Source organism: Amblyomma americanum, chromosome 2 (assembly GCF_052857255.1).
Source record: "Amblyomma americanum isolate KBUSLIRL-KWMA chromosome 2, ASM5285725v1, whole genome shotgun sequence".
NCBI classification, from domain to species: Eukaryota; Metazoa; Arthropoda; class Arachnida; order Ixodida; family Ixodidae; genus Amblyomma; species Amblyomma americanum.
The window spans coordinates 76,676,673-76,688,752 of record NC_135498.1 but is presented as its reverse complement, the minus strand read 5'-3'; the positions used below and the strand labels follow the sequence as shown (position 1 = coordinate 76,688,752).

Sequence of the window (12,080 nt, the reverse complement as noted above, 5' to 3'; positions counted from 1 at the left end):
CAACTACCCCGCGTGACGCCAGGGAACGATCACTCTACTCAGTTTTCCTCGAGAGAGATTGAAAGAACGCCTACTTGTCCGTTCGCCAATCTGGTTTGCGGGTGAGAGTTGACTTATTTTCCCGGTGCGTCAGGCCAAGTACTTTGAAAAGTTGATACATTGTTCAGTCATCGTGGCTGGGACGGCAGGCCCTCGCAAGGATGTGCAATGCTGCTACACGCTGTAAACACGGGCGCCATTAAATAAGTGTCATTGCAAGCAAGCACTCGATCGAAGTCTTTTCCTCACGTACTTGTCTTGTTGTGAACGCAGTTTTAGAGCAATCACTCTTGTTCGCTACGCGTGCCAGCAACGCTCTTGTGCTCTTGCAATTTTGTACTTTTTCGGAGCGCGCAAGAACAATAAACCTATTATTACAAAACCTACCATTCTCAGTTTTTATTCTTTGATGGTATGAACTGTACGTTTGAAACTGAGCGCATTTCAGACCGTTTAAACTTTGGCAAGTTAAACTGACCTGCCTCAATTACACAGAATACTTGTATATATCAAGCCTAGAAAAGCATACTTAAATTTTCTTTCTCTAAGCTTGAAATTTGGAATAACTATAGATATGGCGTGGGGCGTGAACACTTCAAGGCAATCGTTAAGGAACTGCCTAATGTTCTTTTTAAAGCGTTTTATTTAGAAAAGTGCGTGGTAAAGCCTTCTATTGCTCTTACAGAAGTAGTAGTTGTACTTACGTCATCACATGACACTGCCGCCTTCTTCGCATGTGTGATGCTGGCCCCGTTTTTTCAGCTATATATGCTGGTCCGAGGTTCTAAATAAATTGTTGCAAGTAAGCGCTCGTGTGTCCCATGTGTCTTCCTTGTGTCCTCGTCTTTCTTTGCGCTGTACATTTCAGTCATGAATCACCAACATGCCCAGACTGTCACCTTAGTGATATATGTTAGACAGCAAAATAAAAATATAGCAAAAAACCGTGAAGCAGCACAAACAGTGCAAAAATATTCTTAGCGAATAATAATGTTGAACATGTATGCACAATTCCAGGGTATCACTGCAACGATACCGCAAGAAAAAAGAACAGCAGAAAGAGACAGGAAGTTTCAGAACTTCAAAGTATTCGCGAATTAGTCTCAGAATAAAAGCGGAGGAATCAATATGCAGTTAATTGTATTTATTTCGTCCGACGAAAACTTGATATGCAAGTGCTTGCCCGGGTTCGAACCCGACCGCGGCGGCTGCATTTTTATGGAGGAAAAACGCTAAGGCGCCCGTGTGCTGTGCGATGTCAGTGTACGTTAAAGATCCCCAGGTGGTCGAAATTATTCCGGAACCCTCCACCACGGCACCTCTTTCTTACACTTTCTCCTTTATCCCTTCCCTTATTACGGCGCGGTTTAGGTGTCCAACGATATACGAGACATACTTCGCCGTTTCCTTCCCCCCCCCCCCCAAAAAAAACAAAACAAAACAATTATTATTCAAGTGCTTGCAGTAAGTATCCAGTACACTTCTGCAGTATGAGCCAGTCGTTTGAGGGGTGGGTTCGACAATCGGTTCAGTGATTAGCTAAACTGAAACATTTGGTCGAAAACGTTTTAAAATTTTCGCCTGAGAAGAACAAGGAATGCATATGAAAATATTTATTGCATCAGTTATTATTGAAGTCGAAAAATGATTTACAGTCGTGGCTAATTAGCAATGCATCGTAATGCTGTGCTTCATTTCTTCAACAGGCGTATCCTTCCTCAAAGTAATGTGTCCAAGGAGTGTGCCTCGATGACATGTTGCGCGGCTCAATATGCTTCAATATACCATTGCAAATCTCATGAAGGTGACAGGAACTCTTGTCTTCACCTCTCCGGAATTTAGGACTTCAACGGGTTCTACACGAGTCGCATCACGGCTTAGAAGCAATCCTCCGGAGCTCTTTGCTCTTGACAAATGAAGTCCACTTTTTAAACCTTTGGCTTACGCTAGGTTAGGACAACGCTTGCGCAGAAATTATTGCCTTACGGTTGACTAGGTTAGGTGCAACAGATGGCCTGCGTCTCGGACAGACTGTAAATGCTAAGCAAACTTAAAACGTGAGCCTCTATAGTGTCCAGTCAAATATTTCTATTTAGTCTTGAGCGTAGACGGCGCTAAATTCGCGAGTGGCGAATGCCCGGTCGTCTTCCTGTGTACTGCTGAGCAGCGGCGGGCTAAATTCGCGAATGGTTCGTGATGGACGGCATGGATTGGAAGACGCGCTCGAAGTTGAACACGTATTCCCCTATGGTGTTGACGGACAGCAGCACGGAGGTCACCGTGAACGCCTTGATCATCAGCCCCGGAACGAGCTGCGAAGAGTCGGCGTAAATGTGAGAGCATGTTCGCATCTTTCAGCTTGACATTCGTAAGACAGAAAAAAGACGTTTCAAGGCCGCCGCAGTGTCTCAGTGGTTACGCCGCTCGGCTGCTGACCCTAAAGACGCGGGTTCGATCCCGGCCGCGGTTGCTGCATTTCGATGGAGGCGAAATTCTAGAGGCCCGTGTACTGTACGATGTCAGTGCACGTTAAAGAACCCCACGTGGTCGAAATTTTCGGAGCCCTTCATTACGGCGTCCCTCATAGCCTGAGCCGCTTTGGGACGTTAAACCGCCTAAATAATAATAATAATAATAATTGGTTTTGGGGGAAAGGAAATGGCGCAGTATCTGTCTCATATATCTTTGGACACCTGAACCGCCTAAACCAAAAAGACGTTTCATAACGCTGATACCAGTCGTTGCTACGCTACTTTTGCTGTGTAGGATATGTGACGATTTACAGCGCTAGCGGTTAAAACGAAGTTTTCCGACAAACGGGGGGTAGTGTTTGTAGCCAAAAAGCACCCGCGATCACGTGACCAAACCGTGCACACAGCCGATGCCACGCGGATCGAGCTAACTTCGTCTTTGTCAGGTGCACGGCGCGCAGTCGCAACAAAACGGCGCCGAACGCCTTAAGGCTGGTTCACGTGCAAGCGACTGAGCGAATTGAGCATTTGAGCGGCGCAACAGGTTTTTGCGCCGCGACAGCAGGATTCACTAGCGTTTTCGCTTGCATGTTAAACAGGCTTGAGAACGCCGAGGAGAGCAGAAAGTTTGGCTAGTTGGTTGATATGCATACCGGAAAAGAAAATCCAGTGCAAACCGCTTTTCGACAAAGCGAACATCTATTCAGGCACAGGGATCAACTCACGTGTGAGCTCGTGGAAGCCTTCCATACGCGCATCAGTGGAGATAAGTGCGTTAGTAAGACTTCCGTCCGCTTCTCTGATAGGGAGTATCTGTTCTTGACCAAACCATTGGGGTAATTCACGGGGTAACATGTGATGTTCATGACGTTTTTGTTTTGTTTTTGTTGATTTTTCTCTTTATTCGAGCATACGTCTGGGATAAACCTTCAGTTGTGAGTAGCGCGCTTGTTTGTCTACGCTTGCACTCGTTTTTCCGCGCCAACTTCTTCAGTATGCATTAGAACGCCGCTCAATTAAGATTACGTCCCGAAATGATTGCACGGCGCGGCATTTTACACGCCTGCGCAGTAGCTGCAGCCTCAGCAGTTACGATGAAGTCGCCAGCAGCGATGTGGCACCTGAGTCGCATTGCGGGAGGGCAATGGATGTAACCAAGGTGAAGCGCCGTGCTTTAAACGCTTCACGTATGTGTGAGGCAAGAGCCACAAACGCATACTGGATGGAACACAGGACGAATGCTCCGAGGACGCTGGCCAGAAATGCGCCCTGCACGACAAGATGCTCGAGCTTGTGTCTGGGTATTTGTCGCACCATATGCACTCGTTGTAAGCATGCCAAAACACGGTCGTCACCTACCCGTGCGTGGCAACAGCACTCAAAGCAGATGGAACAGTTGGAGAATCGCAATGTTGACAAGCTAGCAGTGATAATTCACATTACCACGGGTATAATCGCCGTTTTTTACTATCCTTACAGTGCTACTTTATTAGTCAGTAATGTTTCGCATGTCCACGAGCGTTTTGCTTAGTTCAGTTGTTTTGCGGGACCCCCTCTGTAGCAAGCGCTCAAAAATGACTATCTGTTCTCTAAAACGAGCAGTGTGTTCTGCTCTAGACTGCACAGATAGTATACAGCAAGCGGGCGACTTTCTGTCATCGCGTTTTTTCTAGTGCATACGGGGAGAATGCTTTCAGAGCCGCGGTTTTGAAGTCCATTACCAGGTCCGCGATGCTGATCTCGGCGTAGGAGACCACCACGGTGATGGCCGTCGAGGCGATGGGAGTCATCAGAGACGTGCCCGAGGCCACCGTCACGGGAATAGCGAAGTAGAGCGGGTGGGCGTGGTTCTGCTCTGCCTGAACAAATCAATCAATCAATCAATCAATCAATCAATCAATCAATCAATCAATCAATCAATCAACGCGATACACCAGCCGTCCCCAGAGAACGAGGCTAGCTACACGGGAAACAAAACCAGGAAAACAATAGAAACGACGTACTTGTTAAGCTCGCTAGAATGAGTGTGCATGGGCAGACTAGTTCTCCGATGATTGATGTGGCGGCAGCACCAATCGCGCCCCCATTTGCAACTCAACGCTTCAAAGTGAGGCTGGTGACGTCACTTGAATACCTCGTATAGCTCAAAAAAACATATGCGTTTTACCAGCTTCTCAAACCATGAACCATCCAGCCGAGGGCAAGCGTTAATCCAAGGTTGCCTGAAAACCTCCTTTCTGAAACGCTCCGTAGTGGTCGAGAAAGTTTCCGTCGTACTGTTATCATTGTTCGCATGTTCCGTTCGCATCACAGTCGTAATGAAGTTGGAAAGGACACACGAGGAATCACGGTCACTGCAAACTGGACACAACAGGGGGGGGGGGGGGGGATTGTTCCAAGTGCTCGAAGGAGGGCTGCTTGGGATGAGGCAGCTCTCCGTTGTGCGGGGCCGCGCACTGTATGAACGCCAGCTGCGAGCTGCAGGAGAGACTCGTACCAGCGAGACGGCGATGGGCACGAGCAGCGCCGCCGTGGTGGTGCTGCTGATAACCTCGGTGAGCAGGGAGGCGGCCACGGTCAGGACCAGCTGGTTGGTCACCGGGTCCAGGTTGCTCATCCTCCGGACCACGCTGCCCGCCAGCGCCGAGAAGCCGGACACCTGCGAGTACGCGCATATCGAACTGGACGCCCGCGCAGAACGTTGCGAAACAAACAAACAAACAAACAAACAAACAAACAAAAACAAACAAAAACGCGTCTGATTCACTTTCGCTGAATCAGCTGCAGAATGCATTCCTGTCATGCCACCTACCAGAAATCATGGTGATGGCAGTGCTGGTGCTGTGGATGATGATTATCATTTTGCGCTCGAAACACGCATTTCCGCTGTAATTGTCTTGCCTTAATGACCGCGTCAACGTAATGCGTCCGCAATTAACGACTTGAAAATACATTTTAAGGTAGTGATGAAACTGAATATTTCGGATATACCGGGCGCGCACATTCTTTGGTCTTCCCGCCAAATTCCATTCCAGCTAACGGTTCCCTGTTCCTTTAGTCATGAATATAATGGTCCATTACCAACATAAGAATGCCAACAAAAGAAGAAAACAGAAGCATGGCCGAACACTCGTCGCTTTCATTGCACTCAAAACAGAAACTAGAGGCGAACCCAACGCCTTGCTGCTCGAAGCTGCCTGCACTGGTTGAAGCCGCCGAAGAAGATTGCTTCGGTGGTCCCAGGAATAGACCTCGGCAGCCTGCACTAGGTAAAGTTCGCGCCATGCACATTTTCTTGTAGTGTTTGTTCTTTCTACGTCCGTCCTCTTTTTGGGCTGCTTTTTCCAAGGTGCAGTAACAACTAAAAAACTCAGCTCAAGAGAGAGAGAGAGAGAAAGACGGAAAGGCATGGAGGTTAACTAGGCAGCGCCCGGTATGCTACCCTACACGTGGAAAGGGGAACGCAGGGAGAGATAGAAAAGGGAGAGAACAAAGGGATATGATCACTTTTACACGTGTCCGTTGGCCGTTACTACATGCACATTTCTGTTTGTTCCCCTCCACTTCCCGCGGCAACGAGCGGAAGCGCATCTGTGCCCTTAGCCGAAGTAACCTTGGGAGAGCTTCCGCGTGCTCCTGACTAGCTTTGAACTCCGACGTGCGTTACTGCCCATTCGGCGCCTTACACCTTGCTGCTTGGGGGGTTCTCGAGAGACGTGCATTCCTATCTGCCCATCCAATCATACGCAGGCAGCGATCCGACTTCAGTCCAGAGGACACCGGCGGTATCGCCCGCACAGTCCTAAACTTAATTCTGCCTCTACTTGCCGATCCCCAACGCTGGCCCAGGCTTGCAGCACGTCATGCCTGACTTAGAGGCGCCCTACCGGGCCTACAAGGCACCAAAACTTTGCCTATACGAACAGCAGTGGGGAATTTCAATTAAAGCAGTTTGAACGAAACTAATTGATCTTGCTGCGAAATTACCGCCCCAAAGTAATTCCTTACACTGCTTAATTACTATACCGAAAAAAAATCATTACCGTTTGCCGACAAAAGTAATTAAGGTACTAAAGTTACTTTAGAGCAATTCAGTTACAGTCATGTCTGTTTCAAGGGTGACGTATTTTTAAAACACCACGATCCGTGTGCGCGGGTGTCTCCCCCGGCTAGGGATACCGGCCGGGAGCGCGACCCGTAGAAACACTTGTAAAATACGTTACCTTCATTTTTTTCTCGTTTCGCAGTGTGCTCACGGAGGCAGTCCTCGTTAACAGCTGGCGAGTGCTTTGAAGAACAGTGTGACAAAGTATGCAATGCAGTTTTGAAGCTTTCTCTTTAAAAAATGGGACGATAAACGTGTGTTGTGAACCCGGATATATCCCCAACAAACCCTCTACCAGCTGGGTATTTGCTCCGAATCGCACAAGATTCCCGTGGAGGCCGAAATGCCACCGCGTGCGCTACATTAGCCCACTTATACATCCGTTCAAATTAGACAGTCTAAACATCTCCCTGAAAAGGAGTTCTCAAACGTCATGGTAAGTGAACGAAAGCGAACTGCGCACCGTAGCAGACGACGGTGCAGACGATACCGCCACCCGCCTCCGGCGTCTGCGAGCGCCCCCTATATTTGTATACACGGTGTTGGTCCACATTGAGTGCAATTAACGCGATTCATGCTTTCGCGTCGGTGGTCCTGCTAAGTGGAAACCATTAATCACGTTATCGATGCCGCTCAAGGCATACTCGATTAATAACGCCCTCAGGGTATTGACATTCAAATATGGCCCGGTAGAGGGCGCGTAACGTGCGCATGTAAATTATTGCGCAGTTCAAATGTTAGCTCGCTTTGGTATCCGCTCCGGGACTGATGCGTTCTGCTTAGAAGTCTCTTTGCCAGTTGCTTGCGGAAATACTTGTACCGCTATGCAGCGGGAAAGTAAGGTTGGTCTGCGTGGCCACAAATAACTATTCTCAGCTCTAACAGCGCAGTCTAAACATGCTGAGTTGGGCATGATGCAAGAAGAATAAAATAGACAGTGCCTATTGCTAACGTTTACTTGCGCCCTTTATGAAAGCTGGTAAGATAAATTGAAGCTAAAACAAAGCTCACTTGACCAGTGGAACATGTAGAATTCGCCTAGCCTACCAGATGCGTCGTTCTTTACCAGTTCCATTTTTTTTGTTCCTTCCGAAGCAGCACAGGTAATCAGCCCAATATTGGAAATGGATGGTTTTACTCTGGCCCTTTGTAGGACCGGCCTTTAGCAATACATTTTCAATATAGGGCTGACTACCTGGGAAGCTTGGGTTCATGAACGGAACTTCTCAGTTTCTTACTTTTGTGCAGCCGTGACCTTACTCATCAGCAGGTAAACGACAAGTATAACGGCGTACATGCCTCTACAGGAGCTTCATAGCTGTCTATTATACGGCATTTTTCATCTGAGGAATGTCTGTTGCCAAGCTGTCCGTGTAAAGAAGTCACCTTTATGTCTGCAGCCTTAGCCCACTAATCCAACTCTTGCTTCCAGGAGCACAGTAAGTGCAGTTATTGAGTCCTAAGAGGCAAAAAATTAAACGAACACCGCATTGCCTGACATAGTTTCCGTTGTCTAACAAAATCCAGAGGATATTATGAGCCTGCAACTCCTCTCAGTTTCTGGCGCAATATATCATTCTGCCATGTGCATGGGGAACCAACGTGTAGAGGTGCTGTTGCCCACGTGACCAGCGTTACGGACGAGCTGTTGCTATTAACCAGCAGTAATGATTGCGTAGGAAGAGAACAGCATGCGGTGCTGATCGCCAGGCCTTGATAAATTACGTCCGAGACCGATAATACGTCACACACACATGCGGTTATGGTGAGGGACACCGCGGCCGTCAAGGATTTATGATTATGGTGACTCGCCTGTCAATATTACCGCGAGACTTACGAGGTTATGAAGTCAAATGAACGTTAGATTGCGTGAAGCGACCGAAAGAACTCGCACCCCAACGGAAGCAGTTGGTCTTCTATGCCCTAAATGTCGACAGCATCGAAGCAGGCTATTCGGAAGCTCGATTTAAGGAGACATATGGCTGAAGGGAGTACGGCGGCACGGCTGCAAGAGGCTGAGGCCTTACAAAAATTTCTTTAGACAGTTTACAGACTGTCAATAGACTTCTGTCTACAAAGTTTATAGACTCTCTATAAACAAACCCTAGAGAACAGTCTGTAGGCAATACCAATCGTATAGACAGTCTAGAGACAATAAATTTATGGCAATGCACTTTTAGTAGACTTGCCTATAGACAGTGTATAGACTATGAATAGACAAAAGAAATATCTATAGGAAGGCAACAGAGTCTATAAGAAGTCTCTGGACTGCCTATAGACCATTTTTGTAAGGGAAGGGAGTACTGCCGCACGACTACCCTTGGTCTGACGGTATATTAAATGTAATCTGTTTACATGTTCCCCTCAGCTCAGTGGCTTTGGATTTCGGCTGCTGAGAATGTGTTGCCGAGCTGGATGAGGGCCGTTCGATACCGGCCGCAGAGGCCCGCATCTCGATGGACGCAAAAAGAAAAAGAAACAGGTACACCCGCGAAACGCTGCTGCTGCTGCTGCCGAAATGTGTTTTCTCCGAACGCGCTGCTAATTAAGGCGGATTACCGCACCTTTTCTCTGCTGTTCTTTTCACAGGAGGTGCCACAAAAACTGGACCCTGTAGTAAAGTTGCTGATTTCGAGGGAAAAATAGCGCGTACCCACCGCGGGGGATTAGCCAAGACACAGGCGGTGCCGTGTATTCTGTCCAGGCTGCTTTCTTCTTTTTTTTGTCTAACACTTTTCTTGTCATCATTTTTCTCTTCAGAACTCACCTTAATTAAAAAAAAAACAGATGACTCATCCTACAGCGCAGCCATGCGTGCACTGTACACGCAGTACTTGTACATGTATATTCTGTACGCATAGGTGTGCACAGGTTCCTCCTTAAAGGAAGGTTAAAGTTCATGGTAGCACCTGCTCATCTCTTCTGGGTAGCAGAGAATAATGTGATACAAAATTTGCGCCCATTCCCCATGTCTGTTAGGGGGGAGAGGGGCACTTTCCCCTTTGCCCCTCCCCCAGTCTCTGCACACACCTATGGCTGTACGCTTATAAACACACACATGCTATTTATTGGTGTCGAGGCAAGCTTGAATCTGCGAACAGTTATTCAGATCAGCTCTGCGGCGCGGACACAACATTGAGTCCACGAAAATGTGGGCTGCAAAGCCTAGAATGAGTTTCTGCATTGACTCGGCTGCGTTTCTATGGAGGCGAAACGCTAAGTTGCCCGTGTGCTGTGCGATGTCAGTGCACGTTAATGATCCCCAGGTGGTCGAAATTATTCCGGAGCCCTCCACTACTGCACCTTTCTTCCTTTCTTCTTTCACTCCCTCCTTTATCCCTTCCCTTACAGCGCGGTTCAGGTGTCCAACGATATATGAGACAGATACTGCGCCATTTCCTTTCCCCACAAACCAATTATTATTGACACCTGTGCACTCGACCCCTGTGTAAAGAGGGAGAGAGTCGAGTGCGGATTTTATAACTGCCCATGCTTTTTGGTTGTTCGCGAGAATTCCAAGCAGCGGGACAGGACGGAGCGTACCCTGGCGGCGATCAGCATGCTGTGGACGCCCCCGCAGACGATGAGCACGCCCCAGGGCATGGTGGACGCCAGGCGACTCCAGCTGGCCAGCCTGCCGGGGGAGGAGTGGCCGTCGGCCGACCCAGCACAGCGCGCGAGCGGCTCGCCCGGCAGTGCGAACAGGGCCACGAACAGAGCTTCGCCCACCAGCATGCTTGTGGGAGCGCTGGGCATGTGCACAAAGTGACACGACGCGTTTCAGGCGTGCATAATACACGATTAATCGAGGGGCCGTTACTAGTAGTTAAGACGTAAAAGCAGAAAGTTAATATACTGACCCCAGAGGGAAATCGGCAGCCACAATCCCATGCATGCCCTGTCCGCGTTCTTGCTAACCGTGGCGGCAGCCATTACGTAAATGCCTACTGATAGGCTACTTCTCTATACGGACCAAATGCATAGCGTACTAATTTGGCGACAATAATTTTCTCGTATCATGGGGTTTCTTAGAAATACAATTATGGCCGATGTAGCACTAAAAAGAAAATGAGCACGTCTACAACGTTTTTGAGGTCAAGGTGCTTAGAAGTACAAAATATAAAACCACATAAATAGCGCCGAAAGCAGCACCTAGTCACTTAACATTTCGTTCCTCTTAATACGCAAGCGTTCTCGGCAGCATCATGATGGCGCCGCAGAGGGTTAGCACAACCTCCTTTCCACGTCCCCCTTCCCAAGTTTCCGGCGTACGTATAACCACCACGACCATCATCATCATCTTCTTCATCATCAGCCTGACTACGCCCAGTGCAAGGCAAATGCCTCTCCCATATCTCTCCAATTAATCCTGTCCTCTGCGGCCACCGTATCCCCGACCCCTGCTACGGTTGCCTTCTCTTGTAATGCACTCCGACAACCTTAAGACCGGTTTGCTCTACGGTTGTTTCGCAGCCAAAACTGTTATAAGGAGCCCAACCGGGAAGAAGCCTCATCCCGCACAGTATTCATGACATGGTATCATGCGGAATTTTTTGACCGAGTCCTGTGATAGTGTGCCTCGATTGTAAAGTCGTGCATCAGTAGCCTCGGGAATTACACAGGAAAAATATGGGAACAGGCACTCCTTGGGTCTTGCTTGCCGCTTGGGCAGAGAAATAGCAAAGAGGAATGGATTTAACGGGAAACGTCTTAAGAGGACTAGTTTACGGGTGTTATGCTGTGTCATTATTTCTCTTTATTTTTTTATTCCTTCATTCCAAGACACGTTCGAAGAGAAGCAAAGCGCAAGGCAGGTTGCTTACTGCAAGACCCGGTCTTCCGTCAGCGTCTCCTCGTGGGCGTACGCGAACTTGCTGATGCACCAGGCCACCGTCATGATCAGGATAAGGAAGTCTCTCAAGCTGCGAAACACGTTGTGAAGCACACATTCTGAAGGCGTGTGTGCTTCGGAACTCAGTTTTCATGCAAGGAGACGAACGACAAACGCGTGCAGACATACCACATAGCATAATATTTTATGAAGCCGTAAGTACAGTGCTCCGAGTCTCGCGACGACCGCAGAAGACAGCGTTCCAAATACTGGAAACGTCAGTAACAACCGGCTGCATTCTCTTCAATGCATGCCGAGCAGGTGTTCTGATATGCGCGCTTTAACCAGCGGCATGTGGCAATCGCTATGCTATGACGAATCGTGTTAGAGCATTAGGGGTGCACTCAGCTCAATGTTATGAAATGCATAACTTTTGAAGCTGGAAAGGTTAACACCTTGAGATAAAGAGAATTAACCAGTTTTTTTTTCTTTATCACGTGTGCGAAGGGCAAGAGTTCGCTATCTTCTGGTCTAGCATGTCATGGCACGAAGTGCAACCGGATGCCATTGGACACGGCCGGCGGTGCTTCCAAACAAAGATGAGAGGGGAGGTAGCATTGGACAGTGGAGAAGT

General features: G+C 48.3%; 1 protein-coding gene across 1 annotated transcript in view; it reads right to left on the bottom strand.

Annotated features, from left to right (window-relative positions):
• Positions 1-1,639: 1,639 nt before the first annotated feature.
• The window catches only part of LOC144119809 (uncharacterized), a 36,640-nt gene continuing 26,199 nt past the window's right edge, over positions 1,640-12,080 (bottom strand). Inside the window, exons 11-15 of the mRNA XM_077652346.1 lie at positions 11,439-11,537; positions 10,159-10,363; positions 5,008-5,169; positions 4,232-4,369; positions 1,640-2,351 (exon numbers count right to left, since the gene is read on the bottom strand). Of these exons, the coding sequence (XP_077508472.1) occupies positions 2,214-2,351; positions 4,232-4,369; positions 5,008-5,169; positions 10,159-10,363; positions 11,439-11,537 (742 nt within the window). The 3' untranslated portion in view covers positions 1,640-2,213. The remainder of the gene's footprint in view (positions 2,352-4,231; positions 4,370-5,007; positions 5,170-10,158; positions 10,364-11,438; positions 11,538-12,080) is intronic.